Source organism: Nanorana parkeri, unplaced genomic scaffold (genome assembly GCF_000935625.1).
Source record: "Nanorana parkeri isolate BGI_ZX_2015 unplaced genomic scaffold, ASM93562v1 scaffold206, whole genome shotgun sequence".
NCBI lineage: Eukaryota > Metazoa > Chordata > Amphibia > Anura > Dicroglossidae > Nanorana > Nanorana parkeri.
The window spans coordinates 789,918-808,601 of NW_017306474.1; the positions used below are offsets into that span (position 1 = coordinate 789,918).

Sequence of the window (18,684 nt, forward strand, 5' to 3'; positions counted from 1 at the left end):
CCGCTGCCTGATTGCGGCTGGTCACTGACCCAGATACCAAGGCGATCCTTGTCGGCCGTGCGTATTTGCAGGGCGGACCTGAAGCAGCAGATTGAGAAATAAGATAAGTATTTCTCTTACTATTTGGGAAGGGGGGGCACAAAATACGTTTATTGAATGGCTCAGTGGAGTTAAGCTTTAAATAATACCTTACCTTGCTTTGCATTTATACTCAGTTGACTAGTTTTTCCTTGTATTTACCCATGTCTAGTATTTTATCTCAGGTCCATGTCTAATAATCTTGACTTGTTCAGTATATAACATACCTCTTAACCTTCTGAGACTGAAAAGAAGGACAATATTTAGCACACCCCTTGATGATGTGTACTATGACAATTGGAAGTGTAGGAATGATCACTTAAAAACACTGGGGATTTTTCTTTATACCAATGCAATAATTTGGAGGATGGATGAAGAGTGTATTGCAATATAATGGCAGTTAAAGCTCAAACTTGTTTTTTGTTGTTGTTGTTTTTTTATATAGTGGTGAGGCCCTAGAACCTATGTTGTTTTTTTTTTGCTGTTTGGGTCCCTACTGAGTGTTCTACTGACACAGTGATTCTTGACATCTTGTAAGTATGAATTATTTCTGGTGATTATACCAGCTTTCAATCCTACAACACCTGAGCCCTAAAGTAGAGGGAGATTTTTGAGCTCCAAAGTGCGTTATGTGTTTTGTGTTATGAACTAATACTAGTGGTAAAGGAATTTAGACTCTTAGACCTTTAGTTTGGCGCTCTCATTAGACTTTGTACATGTGAATCTTCAACTCTAGCTTCCCTTTCTAAGCGTGCCTGACTTTTCAGAGGGGGGTGACGCCATAATGACTGTCAGTATGCATTACAGTGCAGCTCACATGCACTATCATGTGTTGAAGTGCCCTGCATTACAAAAAATAGCGCATGCACCTTTTTGTGACTTTGGTGTGTTTATCAGCCAGTTAAAATGCATGTGTTAACACACCACGGCAGTATGAACCCAGCCTAATATATGTAGCACTCACCTCCGAAGGAGCAGCTGAATAGAATGGTCTATGATAGCCTGTGTAGGGTTTACAATAGTGTTGCTGTCCCAAATGCACCTACCAACCCTTCAGGGGCGACTAAAAAAACTGAAGTCCACAAAGAAGATGCTATGCTGATGAACTTCTTTTGAAGAACTTTGGGAGAGAGGGTTAAGGCACAGGACACCCAGGATGCAGTAGACTCCACTAGTTAAAGTACTTGCAGCCTTCACAGATAAAGGAACCTTTAGCCGACTGCGGCAATCTGTGTCTTGAGCTCCTGGCTGTACAGTACTTGATACAACAGCTACTTGTTCATTCCAGAATAGATCACCGGCAGGTGGATACCTATACATGGCATGGCATTTCTACATTACCAATTTAGACACTGGCCTAAGGCAGCAGGGCTACCACAAGTGGCATACAGTCAACTGCAGACGTTCCTGTCTGTCACTAACGTTCACTACAATTAACATTTTTGTTGGTGGTTTAATGTATTGTGCTGTTACAGTTCACCAATTCTTAGTCTGTATACCAAAAACTGAACTGCTAGCAGAATAAGGCAACAGTTTGTCTACTTCATTAGAAGCTGGTTCAAAAGGATTAGGCAAACTGTATCTTTCAGAATCTTCATCCTTAGTCTTAGCATGCCCTGCCTGGCTATAACGTCTGTTCTTGTTAGTGCGGCTGGGTGAGGATGGAGGTGGCACAAGACCGTTAGCCTAGCGTGTAGGAAAGTATAAATCCAGTTCTGAATATACAACAAAAACTGAACCTGATATGGAAAAAATCCACAATATATAGTACCTGGAAATAAGGTTCATTTTTCAGTAACATTTACCTGCACTGGCATACGTGTCTGTTATTATGAGGTATTTAAAACCTAGTAGAGTAGTTTTTGGACTATTCAGTACAGAATTATTAGAGCAGTTAGCAATGGCTACCAAACAGTTGATCTGCATCATGTGGCATGTATAGTAGATTAGGAGTCAAACTCTACAGTTAAACCAATTATGTTTCACACAATTATTAATAACTGGCCTTAAGCTAAAGCTGTTTTTAAAATTAATTTTCTAAATATACCCTCTAGAACAATTGTTTTTAGGAAATCCAATTTATATATGCAGACTGACATCTGCAAACATGCATAACGCTGCATCGCTGAAATATTGTAAATGAAGGTATAATTCATAAACGGGGCCTTCATCAAATAAACTGTTACATAAGTTGGTAGAAGAAGGCAGGGCACATTAAGCAGTTGATGATCATCATCAGGAAGACTTGATATCTTTCTAAATATGGACTCCAGAGATCAGTTAAAATAGTATTACACTTTCAATAATTCATTTTTTCAATAATGAATCCAGATCAAACAAATATACATTGCCCAGCAAAGCATTGCTTTACATTTTTGCCCAAGTACTTAAAATACAGTCATCATATTTCTTAATGGCCGTCTACAACTCTGTCAGCTCCACTTCTTTGAACTTCCTGTGCAGTACAAGATCACAGGGGACAGCACAGTTTCCTGCAGCTGTCCATTTACTAGCTTGGAGAAGGAAAGCATAGGACTGTCTTGCCTTGCTGTGTCTAGGCTATTTTGGCCTAGATTGTTCACTTCTCCTGCCTTCTCCAAACTCTTCACCCTTTTGTGGATAGCCCTGTAAAACGTTTATACATCAAGGAGCAGCATCCATTGTAAGAGAAGTAACAGCTTAAAAATGCTTTGAATTTAATATCACTTTGTGCTGTGTTTTAGTTCTTCACACAAATCAATGTGAATACATGAAAACACATGTAAATGCATGACATAATCATGGTAAATGCAGAACAAGTGTTTCTCAAAAGTCCATGTACGCTAACCCTAAAGCTGGTGGCACGTTACAATCTGTAAAGTCTCCTTTAGATGTACCAATAAGTATGTATTGTATCTGCCTGCTAGGTGCAAAAGTTGTAGAGCCTGCACACTTTCACTGACCTGTACGCAACTTTATTGAACAAGTAGAAGAGACACTTCACCTGTTCCTCTACTCTGACACATTTTGCCCCCTACTGGGGTCTAATCGTGCTTTAACACTAAAATCAAAGTATGCATTAAGCCAAAACCTTTTTTTTCCACTTTAGATAGATTAGGAATAATGTGAAAACCAATGTCATTTTTTTTGCCATCTACGTCTCCATTTTCTAGTGTTCAGCGCTGCGGTACTTTGACTGACGTTTAATCCGTCATGCAACACTGCACTGAAACGAATTTTATCCCATTTTTTTGGGGACAGATAGAGCTTTCTTTTGGTGGTATTTAATCACCACTGGGGTTTTTATTTTTTACTATATAACAAAAAAAGGTACCCTAGATTTTGAAAAAAAACCTGTTTCCCTATGAAATGTTATGAAACATTTATTATCACCCCAATTTTTGGTAAAATATAAAAGACGGGGTCACGTCAGGTAAATAGACACCAAACATGTTGAGCTTTAAACTTGTGCGCGCCCGCAAAATTGCAGAAAACGGCCACACCCATATTTGGCCATAGGCAACACTTTAAAAGCTTTTACCGCTCATCAGTTTCATGTTATCATTAATTAATGGCCCTAGAATTATTGCTCTCATTCCGACGTTCGCAGCGATAAGGAACATGTGCGGAGTAATGGGCGCAATCTACGTTTTCGCACATAGGCGCACCTGACGCATGTTTGTGTGTGCATGTGGGGGGCGGGGGACTTTAAAAAAAATGTGTGTGGTATTTTAAATTTTTTTTATTTGGGACTTTTTTTTTAGCTTCTTTATTTTTTTTATGCTTTATTTTTTTAACTTTTTACACTTAACTTTATTGCTATCACATAGGGGACTAAGAAACCCCCTATGTGATAGCCAATTCACATAACAGGTCCTCTTTATGGAGACAACAGGGGTCTCTAAGACCCCTAATGTCACCTAACAGAGGTACGGGGGGTCTAAGTGCAAGCTACTACAAGTTATCGGTCGTCTCTAGACGCCCGTTCGCTTGAATGCAAACAGCCATCGCTGGCTGTATACATTGGTAACCATTCCCCACATGTGTGCACGCAGAGTGCCGCACACAAACGGGGGGAGGGGCAGGACATCTTATGACGCCCTCCCGCTCCTAGAAGACTCCCGTCCGCGCGTTCAGGAACGGCCATGGACGGGAGGTGGTTAAGGAGGTTTTCCTGTTGTGAAGGAAGTGAGAGGATATCTATCCAATGTGAGCGAAATGCCCTCTTAGTTGTCACAGGAACAAGAAACACCACCGGAAGATTTCCCATCTGTTCTCGTTCTGGTGGAAACTCAAAATCTTGGTTTTACCCTCACTTTCATTCCTGGTAACACTGGTGATCAGGACGATTAGATAGATAAATTTTTCCTAATGGCTACACAGGCAGCAATAAAACCTGATAGTGGTTATAACCCCTCACCACTCTATCCAAATGTATTAAAAGTAATGCTGAATGTTTTGCCAAATGGATACTAACATTTCATACCTACGAAATAAACTGGTTTTCTATTATGTATTTTCTTTCTTTCTTCCTTCCTTTCTTCCTTCCTTCCTTCCTTCCTCTTTCACTAATGACTATGTGCACATTTGTCAAATAACAAATGTACAGGAAGCCGTCCTGTCATGTGTACATGCAGAATATACATTTTGCAACAGTGATCTGCAGAGCCGTATATTCTAATGCATGTCCTGAAATGGTTTTATGTGCTCTGGTGCACTATATGCATGTAAATGAACATGTTCATTTAACACAGTACTGTAATATATGAAAGGAATCCAGCTACTGGATATTGTAATTTTTAGAGACATCGGCCAAGAATTAGAATGAATTGCGTGATTCTGCAGCTGCAGATGATATGGTAAATGACAACAAATGTGTATACAGAAGAAAATGTACTACCACATGTTCTATATTTGATCTAAAATGTAAAACTGTATAAGCCTTCCTTTATAGTTTTTCTGTATATTAGATTTATGCACCAGACGTGGTTTTGTCATCCCTGCAAGGTCGACAATAGGGTTTGTCTGCTTTATTTTTTACTTATGCTTTCACTGTGTGCAGTATCCGTTGGTCTTGGATCTCATGATAGATATCTTTGTCATTCAGGAAGTGAGGCAGTGTCACAGGCAGCTGGGGATTGCTGGCTGAATTTGGGATATTTTTTAGACTCCTAAATTGCAGAATCCTGATGACAGAAGTGGGAAATTCATGACTGAACTCATAGGTCAAAGAGTTGGGTCATGGCTGGCATGAACAGGTGCACCATACGCTCATACATTGTGTCATGATTGAGTATAGTAGATTGTCAGCTGCTTTGCAAATAAACCAACATTTTCTGAAAACGATGTAAAAGATTAAATTAGGCATTATCAAATATAGGCCTATGATGGAACAGGTAAACATATCAGTTTATCAAAGAAGGCAGAGTATCCTTAACTACCTCCGGGCCGGCCATAGTAAAAAAAACGGCCGGCCCGGGAGCTCTCTAGATCTGAGCGGGCGTCTTTAGACGTCCGCTCAGACACGCCCCCTAGCACCCGCGCCGCTGGGCGCGCCCGAGCGGGAAATGGCCGATATTTAAAAACATAGCTGCCTGTTAACATACAAGCGATCTACCGGCTGTAGAGCCGGCGGATCGCTTGTATGGGGTAACGATTAGTGCCCCCTCTCCCCCCGCTGTTGTCCCGCTGATCCCGGGCTCCGCTGTGTCCCCCGGTGCGAGCCCGGGATCAGCATGTCGGCTGTGTCACAGGGGATCAGAGAGAGTTCGGTACACGAGCTCCCTCCGGTCCCCTCTCCTCTGCAAGAATGCGGAAGTGTTGTATAATACTTCAGTGTTGTATGGTGTCTATTTACCTGACGTGACCCCGTCTTTTATATTTTACCAAAAATCTGGGTAATAGTAAATGTTTCCTAACATAATGTAAAACACCCTTTTTTCCCCAAAAATTTTCAGTAATTTTTCCTAATTATAGTAAAAAATAAAACCTGTAGTGGTGATTAAATACCACCAAAAGAAAGCTCTATCTGTCCCCCAAAAATGGTATAAAATTAATTTCAGTACAGCGTTGCATGACGGAATAAACGTCAGTCAAAGTACCACAGCGCTGAACACTGAAAAATGGCCTGGCCAGGAAGGGGGTCTACACATCTGGTCTTCAAGCAGTTAAAGTTCACCCTGATCTTAAAAATAACAACAAAGGCACCTTTAGAAATGTTCAGTAATGACAATCTACGAACATATACTTCTAGATAATTGCAGGCTTTTTATTCTTTGTATACCTTCATTTTGTTCCCCTCCCTATTCTTCTCACAGTGGCCATTTTCATCAGGGCAGATGAGTCCATCCATGTCCTGGAACTCTGGATCCGCCTCCTGGAACATGTGACAGTTCACATGCCTTTTCCATGGGATCTCACAAAATGTTGCAGTGTACAGATGAGATTTCCTAGGAAGGCACTGGTGATGTAGCCTTAGCAGGGTGCATCTATGGGGCCAGGGCTACATCACCAGTGCCTCACTCAAACAGGAAGTTGGAAGAACAGTAATTGTAGCAAAACTCAAAAATGTTTGTTTAACTAATGAATGTAAGATGATTTCACATCAGCATGCAGAGCTCCATGCTGATGTGAATTTTTGTGATGCCTACACTCATTTTGTGTGCTTTTTCTAAGTTGTTAGTTCAGCCCACAGTAATGTCCATGGTGCAATATGGCTGCTTTATACCGGTGTATGAGTCCTATTCTTTAAGGTTTAGGTGCACATGTGAGTTATGAGGTCCATAAAGTGGACAACAGCACAACAGGCAAACTGATTAGTCAATATATATATGGTGCACCTGTTGTGTAAATGAGACAGATGACAGATGCTAAACGTGCTGCATTTGGCTTATTGCACCATCAGTCATTATATTTCTGTATATACTAGTGAACAACATCACATGTTAACCTGTAGCACCTCCCATTGCTAAGTTCCACTTACTGACCTCCAAGCATGGCACAATTCTAAGCATACTGGCATGTAAAAGGTCCTATACGTGAGACAGCGAAATGCTGGGCATACATACAGCAATTGTTAGCCAATTCCAATTACTTTCAACCAGCCATTGATCTCAAAAGCAATCTAATGGAACATGGCAACCTACCAGCAACAGTTTCAGTAACAAAATGCTGGTGACAGAGTAAACACAGAATTCAGCAGAAATCCTAAAAGTGGGTGGGCAGAAGTCAATTACTCAATAGACCTTTGTTGAAGGAACTGGGCCAACATTAGCTGAAGCCACTGTTTTGGTATTCTGACAGCAGCGGGTGCCAGCTATCAGAATACAATTGCTTGGCGGCCATGGAAGGGAGGGGGTTTGGCGGAATCCTTCATCTGTGCTAAAAAGAAACATATGCATTACTATACATATCGCCTGTACCGGAATAAAAACACAAACATGTAGGCTATTTATGACAGATTCTGTATGCCTGTTTTGTCTTAAATGCTTCTCCTTGCCTGTCACCAAGCTACGTATGTGCAGCTCAGTGCACAGTCTTGGCATGATTTTGTGCTGGGACAAAGTAAAGCTGGCAACACGCAGAGCAAATTTTGGCCGATTCAGTGGTCATAGACTTTTGCAGAAGGAATATGTTGGATACTCCTTGGAAGAGCGTGCTTGCAACCAATCAGCTGTCAGAATACAGCGGAAGCGGGGGGATTCGTCCATCCACGCTGTTTAGCATGCATGGAGGAATTTGTTATAGTTTCTTTATTCAGCCCATGGGTTAAACAAAAACAATATAACAGTGTATACCCTACTTAATTCCCATGTGCATGTGTGGGAGTTTATGCCATCCCAGCCTGGCCATTCAAGATGGCTAAAGACCCCACACCAGGTAGAAGACCAGGTGAAGACGGAAGTGCTGGCCATGGAGGAAAGCACAGATATAACAACGCTGCAAGGGATCAATTATCTAGGTAAGTGTGCCATATTGTGCAAATGTGCTGTGCGTACTTGCACATTATTGTGAAAAGCTCCTGCGGGCCCAACATTTGTTATTTTTACAATTGTTTACTATGTGCCCTGTTCCGCCCATACATGTTTGGTGGTGTGCAGGAAAGCACAGCTCATCAGACATGGTGTGAACAAGCCCTTAAAGTAGTATTAAACTCTCAGCTTTTTTTTTAGACAAATGCATTCCAGGCAATAAATACAACATGACACAGTACTGTGACAGCACCAGTGACTCACAGGGAAGAGGGAAGAGAGGGGATGGGGAAGAGCCTTCTTGCCTGGGCTCTTGCTGGACTCCAGAAGACTCGTCCTTTGCTCCAGCCGGTGATGTGCGCACACAGGTGGTTCCACAGGATTCTAGAAGGGAAAGGAGCCACCCTTAGAGGGTCATCAGGACCAGTGCCCAGGGGGCATGCTCATTCTGCATGGAAAGGAAGAGAAAACACAAGAAGGAGCAGCAACAAACTTTTGCCATAATTAACTTTTGCCATAATGTGCAAGCATAATGTGCACAACATACTTGCATGTTATGGCCCACTTATCTTACAAGTGTGTTCTACTCCTGAGCTGACTGATCTAAACTGTCAGTTGTTGCTGCATCCACTGCCGCTACAATTTCCTCTGCTGTTTCTTCCGAGTCCCATGAAGTTCTCTTCATTCATTTAGCTGCCTGTGATGATGTAACTTTTGCACATGTGCACATAAGTTACATTGTCCTCAGCACCTGGCCATCTGTACTTTTGTTCCCCATGGTTCCTGGGTGTGTTGTAAAGTTGCCATCACTTCAAGCTCACTCCTGTGATGGACTACAATCTCAATACAAATTAGTGGATATTTAATTGGGGGAAGGGAAGGTTTAATAAGTAGTTTAAATAAAGTGAAGGAGGGTCCCCTACTATTCAATATTTAGAAAAGGTACAAAATTCCCCAAAAGGGAGATCCCACTATTCCTTCAAACAGATATAAAATAGATATTTATAAAAATACATGTTTATTTATAGAAACACGAAAAAATATGTATAACAGAACATATCAAAATTTGTATAAAAAAACACACACATGTATATGGCTGCATTCCGCTAATAACTTTTAAACAGTAGGTAGTGGAAAAACAATTTAAAGACACACCGTTTGAATGCCTAACGTTTTCAAAATAGACAGAAAAAATCTGGTATCGGAAATATATATAGTTTCCTATGTTTTTAGGATCTCCAAATAGATGGCAAAAGATAGCCCATATTTAATGGAGGGGAGAAAAAGTGGCAACAGAGCTCTGTGAACTTGAAATGGGTATAAGTTGTATGAAAAAAAACCCACAAAAAAACAGTCAAATAGAAAAATAGATTCAACTCACGGTGGAGTGTGTCCTCAAAATTTTCGAGATGGAAAATGGTGATCCCACTGCTGCAATTGCATCCGGTCAAAGAGAAATGGGAGATTTAGGAGATATAGCTATATCTCGGCTTTGTACGTTAGTTATTGCCTTAACTGAATACCAGAATTCGATCTATAGGGTTTATTTCTCTTTTCCGAGTAGTAGCAAGAAAAAGGGGATCCGTGATGGAACAGAAAATCAGATGGTGTCTTTTTAAACCGGAACAGAATAATTTGGTATCTTTATTCCTTGCGTTGAGAATCCAAAAGGATTTTTCTGTCTATTATTTTTTTCTGTCTATTTTGAAAACGTTAGGCATTCAAACGGTGTGTCTTTCAATTGCTTTTCCACTACCTACTGTTTAAAAGTTATTAGCGGAATGCAGCCATATACATGTGTGTGTGTTTTTTTATACAAATTTTGATATGTTCTGTTATACATATTTTTTAGTGTTTCTATAAATAAACATATATTTTTATAAATATCTATTTTATATCTGTTTGAAGGAATAGTGGGATCTCCCTTTTGGGGAATTTTGTACCTTTTCTAAATACTCAATACAAATTAGTAAACTAAACCTGACATTGTAGTCCATCTCAGGAGTGAGCTTGGAGAGGTTACATCTTTACAACACACACAGGGACCATGTGGAACAAAAGTAGCCACCCTCCAGAAGGAAGGGCAGTGTCAGCACAAATTCAGAGTTAATTTGGAGTATCCACAGCCGAGTGATACACAAATAAGGTAAATTTTTTTACTAGTTAAGGTACTTGAATGCATTTTTTTTTTAATTAACTCCTGAGTTTAGTGTCACTTTAAGTTTACTTCAGCTTTAAGAAGTTTCAATTGGGTTCTAATGTACAAAGAAACCCAAGTAATTACTCACAACCCTAACCTATTATCTATTTTATGTTACTTCCCGCTCACACTAGCTGAATTTTAAAATCAATCCAGTCAGTGAAAGTTAATTTTTGAGACGAGAGTGAGAAGAGAGATGGTTTCTGGCACAGAAATGACTAAATGCAAACATTGGAAACAACACAGCATTGCTATACCTCTTTGAGGAGTTGTTCTAATAAACTTCTCTGTTTCTCTGGAATCTCTATACAGATAATAGATAACCCATGTGTATGTTATGTGTGAGCCTGCAGCCTGGTATAATATATGGGTTTGGAATATGTGATATCATTATAGCCCCCTCACATGGATTAAAGCAGTTTATATGATATGACTGCTCCCTGTATGTCTGGGAAGTGTCAGGAGGAGCAGAGTGAGGGTTTTCCCCCTCCCCTGAGTGATCTTTGTCTGTTTCTTCAGCCTTCTCCTCACTCCCCACCTTCCTTCCTCCACAAGGGAGGACAGCTGCACTTCATCCACAGCCTCTCCACCAGCAGAGCCAACAGGCTCCCAGTGCAGTCCTGCTTCTAGGTGCCCTCAGTGGTACCCAGCCACCTCTGCTGACAATGCTGCCTTTCTTCTCTGCTCTTCTGGTTTCTGTGGCAGGTAAGTACCACAGTTAGGGTCACTGTGCAGAGGGGAAAACCTTTTTATATTCACAGCTTGCAAAGACACCAGTGAAATGGTAAGTCAGGTGAAAGCCCCTGATGCCATGGATGGACTTCAGGATTTGCAGTGTTCCAGGACAGAGTTAATAGAATCAGTAGAGAAAGTCCTCAGGCTGTGATTTACAGGATTCCGGCATTGCAGAGTGCTGGATAAGAGGTGATAACACAGAGGAACTGAGTGTGCCTGACACTTGCAGAGTAACAAAGGCGATGCTGGGTGATCTATGAGGCTGGAGTGAGGATCATGATGCTGGAGGCTATTTCCTTTGTAGCATTTAGTAGTCTGTTCAGCACTCTTTCCATGCAGACAGGCATCTGGATGATGCATGCACATTTCTTTCAATCTCTGCCCATACTGAATGAATCAGCCTCTTCAGATGACATACGTAGACCAGTCTGCAGACTGCTAACTTTTGCTCAAAGTCTGTTGAGATTTTATCCTAAAGCTGGTCTTATACCAGTAGAATTTCGTTCAAAGATTTTCGTTCAAAGTTTGATTTGCTTGATTGTGATGACAGTTTACTGGTTGTAATGCAGGACTGCATTTATTTTTTCACTTTTGGATAAGGGTTACTCAGGTACAAGGTACACATGGAACTCAGCATTCTTTTGTGTTTGATCGCAGCAAACTTCTAGGAGTTTCCTAGTACCTGCTGTGTGATCACATATGGAATGGAAGTCACGCAGAGGATACTTTATTTATTTCAATAATTAATCATTTTTCTTATAAACCTTTTAATCAAGTTATGTACTTTTTAAAAACCACTAAAAGTATTTTAAATGTAGTCTAGATTTGTGGCAGAGTCTGGATTTATATTAAAGTAGAACTCCAGGAAAAGAGCTGGATAGAAATTTGAGATGCATGAATGTTGCATAATGGTTTTACCTGCCAATAGAAGCTTAAAGGGTTAGTTCAACCTTTCACATACAATGAAAAGTGAACTAATTCTCAACTCTCTCCCCACCCTCCTGGTCCCCTCTGCACTTAGCTGCTTAGATGAAACCTCCCGCCACCTACACCACTGGTGCAATGGGCTAGGAACTTCAAAACTTTACTACACAACCTCGGAGGCTGTGTTGCATCATAATGTTGGCAATAGTGAGAAGTCATTGGTCAGCATGGCCATACGACTACGCTGACCAATGGGGATCTCTTTTTTTTGTGGTCAATGACCGCCCAACAGCATCATGATGCTTCAAAGCCTCCGGAGCTGTGTCAAGAAGTTTTGAAGTGTGCTGCCCATTATACCCATAGAAAGGGAAGTGGGGGGTTGTCATGAAGGCAGCTAATTGCAGCTAGGACTGGGTTGGGGGCGTGGGGAGGGTGTTCATTTTTTGTGAAAAGGTAAACTAACCCTTTAATTTTCTGCAGCCATACTTGTGTGATTTACCCATGTTGCCCACATTCCAGCCAGGAAGATCATTCTACTACTTTCTGGTTCAGCTTTACTGTTAGATCACCTCTCTGCTAATTGGCTGAAGGTGATCATTTTCCAAGCTGGATGAGGAAGTGTGTCTTAGGAAGGTGCATTGCTGAAACTGGAAATAAGTCTGTTACCTGCCTAACTGTGCAGTGTAGAAGATGCATGTAAATTACAAGATTTGCTATCCAAATTTTTGGTAGGTAAAACAGTAAACATATATGTATTTAAAGGCAGCTGAGTGAATAACCAAGCAGAAGTGAACTGAGCCGAATGGCATGGCTATTCACTTCTGCTCTGTACGGCTGATTTCAGCCATACATCGACTAAAATCAGCTGTACATCAGCTGGCTTTGGTCAGCCGATCATGCTCTGCATGTTCGGCTGAGCCAAAGTGCAGGAGCCATTCGACTCAGCCGATCCAACACCTGGATCGGCTGAGCCAAAGCTCAGGCAGCTCACTCGCTGCCTTTCACCCCTGTTCTCACAGGGCCGAACGGCAGTGAGTGAATAGCCGAATGCCATGAGCGGCATTCGGCTCGGCTATTCTGCTCACTACCTCTGAGGTAGCGAGCAGAATAAAAAAAAATTTAAACAAAAAAAGATATATTTAAATAAATGTAATAAAAATAAAAATTTTAAAATGTTAAGAAAAAAAACAAAACAAAAAAAACAGTGTGGGGTCCCCCTCTCAAACCATACCAGACCCTTTATGCCTGGTAGGAATGTTAGGAGGGACCCCAATAAAAAAAATGCGTGGGGTTCCCCCAAAAGTCATACCAGGCCCTTTAGGACTGGTGGGAATTTTAAGGAGGAACCCCACACCCAAAATGGGGTAAAAAAAGGGGGGTCCCCCCTAAAATCCCTAACCAGACCCTTGATCCGAGCACAGGCCTGGCAGTATAGGGGGGACAAGCGGGCGCCCCCCCGCCATACCAGGCCACATGCCCTCGGCACAGGGAGCGTACTTTTTCAGGGTCCCCCCTGGAAAAGCACTTTGTCCCTGTGCCAATGGGCCTCTTGCCCACAAGCCCTGGAGCGTTGGTTGTGGGGGTCTGCGGGCATGGGGGGCTTATTTGCGTTGGGCACCCCTTTAATTAAGGGGCACCCAGATGTGGCCCCCCTTGTGAATGAGTAAGGGGTACTTGTCCCCATACCCATTCACTAAAGGATTAAAAAAAATTTAAATAAAGAGATCATTTAATTGAACAAACAACACAACAAGGAATTCTGACAATGCCTTTATTTAAAAAAAAACAAAATCCCAAAAATTGATTCAATGACGTAATCCAGGGTCAATCACGGCGTCCAGCGTTGTCGACGACTTGTCAAAACTGTACGCCGACCCAACTGCACACGACGAATACCCGCCACAGAATGAAGATTCTGACAGATGCCGGCAAAATATAAACATTTGGCGGAGCTAGTGGTGACATCACCGCTGGCTCCGCCCAACTGTTTACATTTGGCCTGCCCCTGCCAGTCTTCTTGCAGGTCCGTGACAAATGAAAACAACTGGGCAGAAGGGGTTCTCAAGGACGCCGGTCTGTGGTCAGTAATTGAAGGACAACAACTGGGCGGAGCCAGCTGTGACATCACTACCAGCTCTACCCTGTTGCTGTCATGTGATGACAGCCCAGTATCCTCGAAGACGCTGGGCAGTCACTGAATGACTGCAAATTGGCGGAGCCAGCCATAACATCGCAGCTGGCTCCGCCCAGTTGTTGTCACTTGCAGGGAGAACGGCCGGCTTTGCAGACTGTTCTCCCCCATTCGGCTGTGACTACAGCTCAGCCGAGCTTAAGCATATGCATTTGGCTCAGCTGAGCCACTCGGCTGCTTTCGTCTGCTGTACAGGCTATTGTGAATAGCCCATACAGCAGTCCTTTGGTTCCAATGAACCGAAGGGCTCCGGCGGCTGAAGTGAGCTGAAGGATCAGCCGAAGCTATAGCTAGATCCTTTGGCTCAATAGTGAATAACCCTCTTGCTGACAGGAGAGAGCACAATGATGGTCTCAGTATTGCAGTCATGTCCTATACTGTCCAATGCAGAAGTAAGCAGTGACAACTTTTACTTGCTTTACTGCAGTGGAGAAAAGTTAGTTCACTGACCGTGCTGTTTAGAATTATAAATCTTTTACTAGGTAACACAGCTTTCTATGTATAGTATGTAGTTTAGTTCAGCTGTGAATTTCTCTTTTTGTCTGGAGTTCAGCTTTTAACAAAACTGTTTGTTTTTCACATTTAGGCTTACTGGCACTTGTTACAGTTGAATGTGGTTTACGAAATGGTCAAGTTGGCATGCCCTGCACAACAGTAGTGTGCAAAAGTCTTGGGTCGCCAAAGAAAATTATATGTGCTTGAACAACACTATTTGACATTAGATTAGAGACACATAACCAGTTTTACCATGCGCTTTTCAAATAAATGAGTATTTCATATTCCTTCCCTTAAATACAAGACTAAAGCAATTTACTTTGATACGCTGCTACTACAATGTTTTTCCAACAGCCTTGTGGTAAATTATTCCAGCCTTCTTCTAGGACTTAATTCATTTGACTTTGCTCTTTTGACGTTGGCTTCTTTTAGTTCTTTTCCCTGTACAAGTGATCTTTCACAGCTTTGCTTATGTTCCATCTGTGGACTTCTGCTCTGAGTGGGTCTTAGCAGTGTTTGAAGTGTGTGGTTTCTGTCAATCAGTCATTTTCTTAAAACATTTTTCTTAGATAGAGTGAGGAAGGGTTAGAACCCTTGTCAGGGGCTTTGTTAGAGAAATTTACCCTCACTTACTGTCCTGATGACATTAATTACATCAGGACTGCTACAATGCTGTTGGGCAGCCTTCACAGGGTATTATCCTGTGCTGCAGGGCCAGGAGAGGCAACACAGTATGCTGTGCAGGCCACTAGTGTTTAACAATATCATTGGATGCCAGGGAAATTGCATTTTCAGATCTCTTTTTTGCTTTAAAATACCTTTTTGTCTTAGTAGAAATGCATTCTTGCCCTTCCATTCCAGTTCTCTATGCTGGTATAGATGTGGCCACATCCTTCATTACACAAGTCCTTGCACAGGCTTTTAGTGCTAAGAAAGTGAGGTGATGTGTCTGACCAGGTCTGTTAGTGTACCTGATGTGCTTGGCAACAGGTGAAACTATGGTGTCTTCTGGATTGTGCAAGCATATTTAGAGACACTGCACTGCTATAATAACTACTATAACAAACAAGTGGAACTAGTATTGTGAAAATGGTCTGTCTGACTAAATATCTATTTCTTGGACTTAGTTTGGCTAGAAGATTGGTTATGTAACCATTCATACTTGCCAACAAATTCAAAAATGGTTTCATGAACAGGATGAAGTCAAACACTTTCCATGGGCTTTCCAAGCTCTAATCATTAACATTGAATTTTTATGGGACATTCTGGAGCACAGAGTAGATTTCAATGTAATTTTTCCCTCATGGGACTGGAGACTTTTCTTATTAAAGAACAGTGCAAAATGTTACTAAACACAGTTTAGGACCTTTCTCACTGTATTAGTATAAGGACTTAAGCTGAAGGCAAAATGTGACACTATTCCCTGATAATTAATAGGTCCTTGATACACAGTTAGAAATGTCTATTATTTTGTCCACCCCCTGCACATACATACTATAAAACCTCCACACTTATAAAACTTACCAATGCTTACCAAATTTAGTGCATAGTTACCTGTTTCATAGTTTAAAGATCAGCTCCAATTGTGACTGATTGGTTGGGCTCCAGAGGGCTAAGTAACCCACCAGCATAAAGCATATCCAAACTTTAAATACAAAATGTAATATATGGCTGCTTACCAGTCCTTAGAAGTAGTGTCTGCATTTGATTTCTTTTTTAAAGGTTTTTCTTTTCTTTTCACTTCACTGATTCTGCCAATAACACACTTCCATTTTAGCAATGTATCACTGTCACCCTAGGCTGCTCTCCTGATTTGGACTACAAATTCTTCCTCCTCTCCTTATCGCCATTGCATGCATTTTAAAGGTAGTCCACCTAACAGCAGTCACATCAGAAATAACACATTTTTGACTGGCACCATATTTCATAACTTTTTTCCAAGCCACACAAAACTTTTCAAGAAGAGTGAATGAGAAAAACCACCTTATCATTAAACTTGTAAATTAAAATATTTACCTGCCACATTTTCACAGTGAAGGTTTACTCTTACACAGGCACTATAATAGAGGCCAAAGTAGATTTGTGTGACAAGTTTAATTACATGCTCCACTGGCAAGAGAACCACAATTCTCCTTTCTAGCCACCTGCCATTGTTAAGCCAGCATGATGATGTTGTCATGCTCCCAGTATTACCTACGTTTTCTTATTATACCGTATTTATAAGGATATGTTCCATGAATACTTAAAGTAGTAATAAATTCTGAAAAACAAGATATCAGGCCCAGTGCTAAAAAAACAGTTGATTCTGGAGGAAGCTAATTTTTTATACAACGAGGAGCAGCATCCATTATAAGTGCTCTAATCAGAATTTAAATAGCTTAAAAAGATTTTGACTTTTAGATTGTTTGTATCTTTCAATGGATATATCTGTGTAAAATGAGCCTGTAATTTTAGCAGCGATTCTCTGAGACCACATTCTAGTTACAAGATGGTCTTCTGAAGGCCTGGGGGCAAGGCTGAGCCAAAACACCAGATATTGAAATGTAATCAGTGGGGCTCCTGAAACACAGAAGAGAGCCAGCTATCAAATTGATAGCCTATGTCTGCAGCAAAGTTCTGCAGGGTTGCATACCCACAGGAGCACTTGTATTATATAGGAGTGCTGACAGCCTTTGGATTTATAGAGTAGGACCTGGCTGTCAAAGTCATAGCCCAGCCCCACATATGACACTGAGTGAGCTGCTCTCTTGGTGTAGTCTGTAGGGGTCTGCTGTCAGTTTGACAGCCAGGTCCTGCTCTGTTGCTCAGACATGGTTGCCAATGCTGCTGCATGAATGTGCTTGCAGTGGTCATTCATAAATACACGGAAACACTATTGTTACAATGTATTTTGGTTAGTGTTTTTAAAAGAAACTGTCGCTAGAATACAAATTTAACACAAAAAGTGCCTCCTACAAACAAGGCAGTTAATGCTAACCTCTACCGCCAACCATACGAACAGTCCTCACTGTATTGAGAAGATATCAGTGCCCATAAAATGTTCAAGTTCTTACTCTACTAAGGGAGTCAGATTCCTGGACTCTTACAACACTTCTGTGTCCTGTAGTGACTAAGGGGTTGTTGGGAGAACTCACACAGCAAAACCATACTTAGCTAGTAAAAAACAGGCTGACAAGAGACAGTCCTAATCTAAATTTATGAGGTGGAGAAGATAACTAGACTATTTAAAACACCGCAGGCCAAGCCATTAAGGTTCATGCAACATGATCCATTTTAAAGTACAGTTTTCAGGTCTTGTTTTTATTTAACCAATTATTTGTCCTGGTTAACCCCTCCACTGCCAGAGCCCTTTTTGCGTTTTCTGTACACAAGCTTTAATCCACATTTCAGGCCTGAAAATCCCTTAAACTCCCCTGGGATCATTTTAGTGTGCAAAAGCACAAAATAATAGGATGTAAAAGATGAAGTTGTGTCGCGTAAAAAAATACCCAACATTTCAAGATTAAAAAACTTGCACATCCTGAAACGGCAAAAAATGCAGTACCCCTAAACTGTCCATAGACGACACTTTAAAGCCTGTACAGGTCATTAGTTTAGAGTTAACCATGAATATTAGCTCTAGAATTATTGTTCTCACTTTGGCGCATCCAGCGAAACCTAACATGTGTATTGTAGTTTTCGTGTGCAGGCGCATCCAATGCGTGTTGCCGTTAGTATTTGTGTGTCTGGGGGGATGGGGGACTTTATATTTTTTGGGGGGTATTTTAACATTTATTTTATTTAACTTTATTTTTGAAACTTTTTTTTTACTTAACTTCATTCACAATCACAACTTTTGCATGTTAGTGAAGCTGATCAAGCACAAATTATGCTTAATCAGCTTCTTCCCTGACAGCTCAGAACCCGGAAGTGATGTAATCAGCGTCACTTCTGGTTTCATTCAGCGGGGAGGATATCAGTGAATGGATATACGCTTGTCTCTCTCCCTGCTACCCACCGTCACCTGCGATGCCGGTCCTGGGCCTGCAGGAGGAGGAGCAAAGCCCGAGAAGCAAGGCAATGAGGTGTCAGGCAAGGGGTTGGACACATTCACCGACCCTGGAAGCGATCAG

General features: G+C 41.4%; 1 protein-coding gene across 2 annotated transcripts in view; it reads left to right on the forward strand.

The window, feature by feature from the left end:
- Window positions 1–10,765: 10,765 nt before the first annotated feature.
- Window positions 10,766–18,684, forward strand: part of MAMDC2 (MAM domain containing 2) — a 76,786-nt gene continuing 68,867 nt past the window's right edge. For both annotated transcript variants that reach the window (XM_018555639.1, XM_018555640.1), the window contains exon 1: window positions 10,766–10,932. In XM_018555639.1, coding sequence (XP_018411141.1) covers window positions 10,893–10,932 — 40 coding nt within the window. In that variant the 5' untranslated portion in view covers window positions 10,766–10,892. The remainder of the gene's footprint in view (window positions 10,933–18,684) is intronic.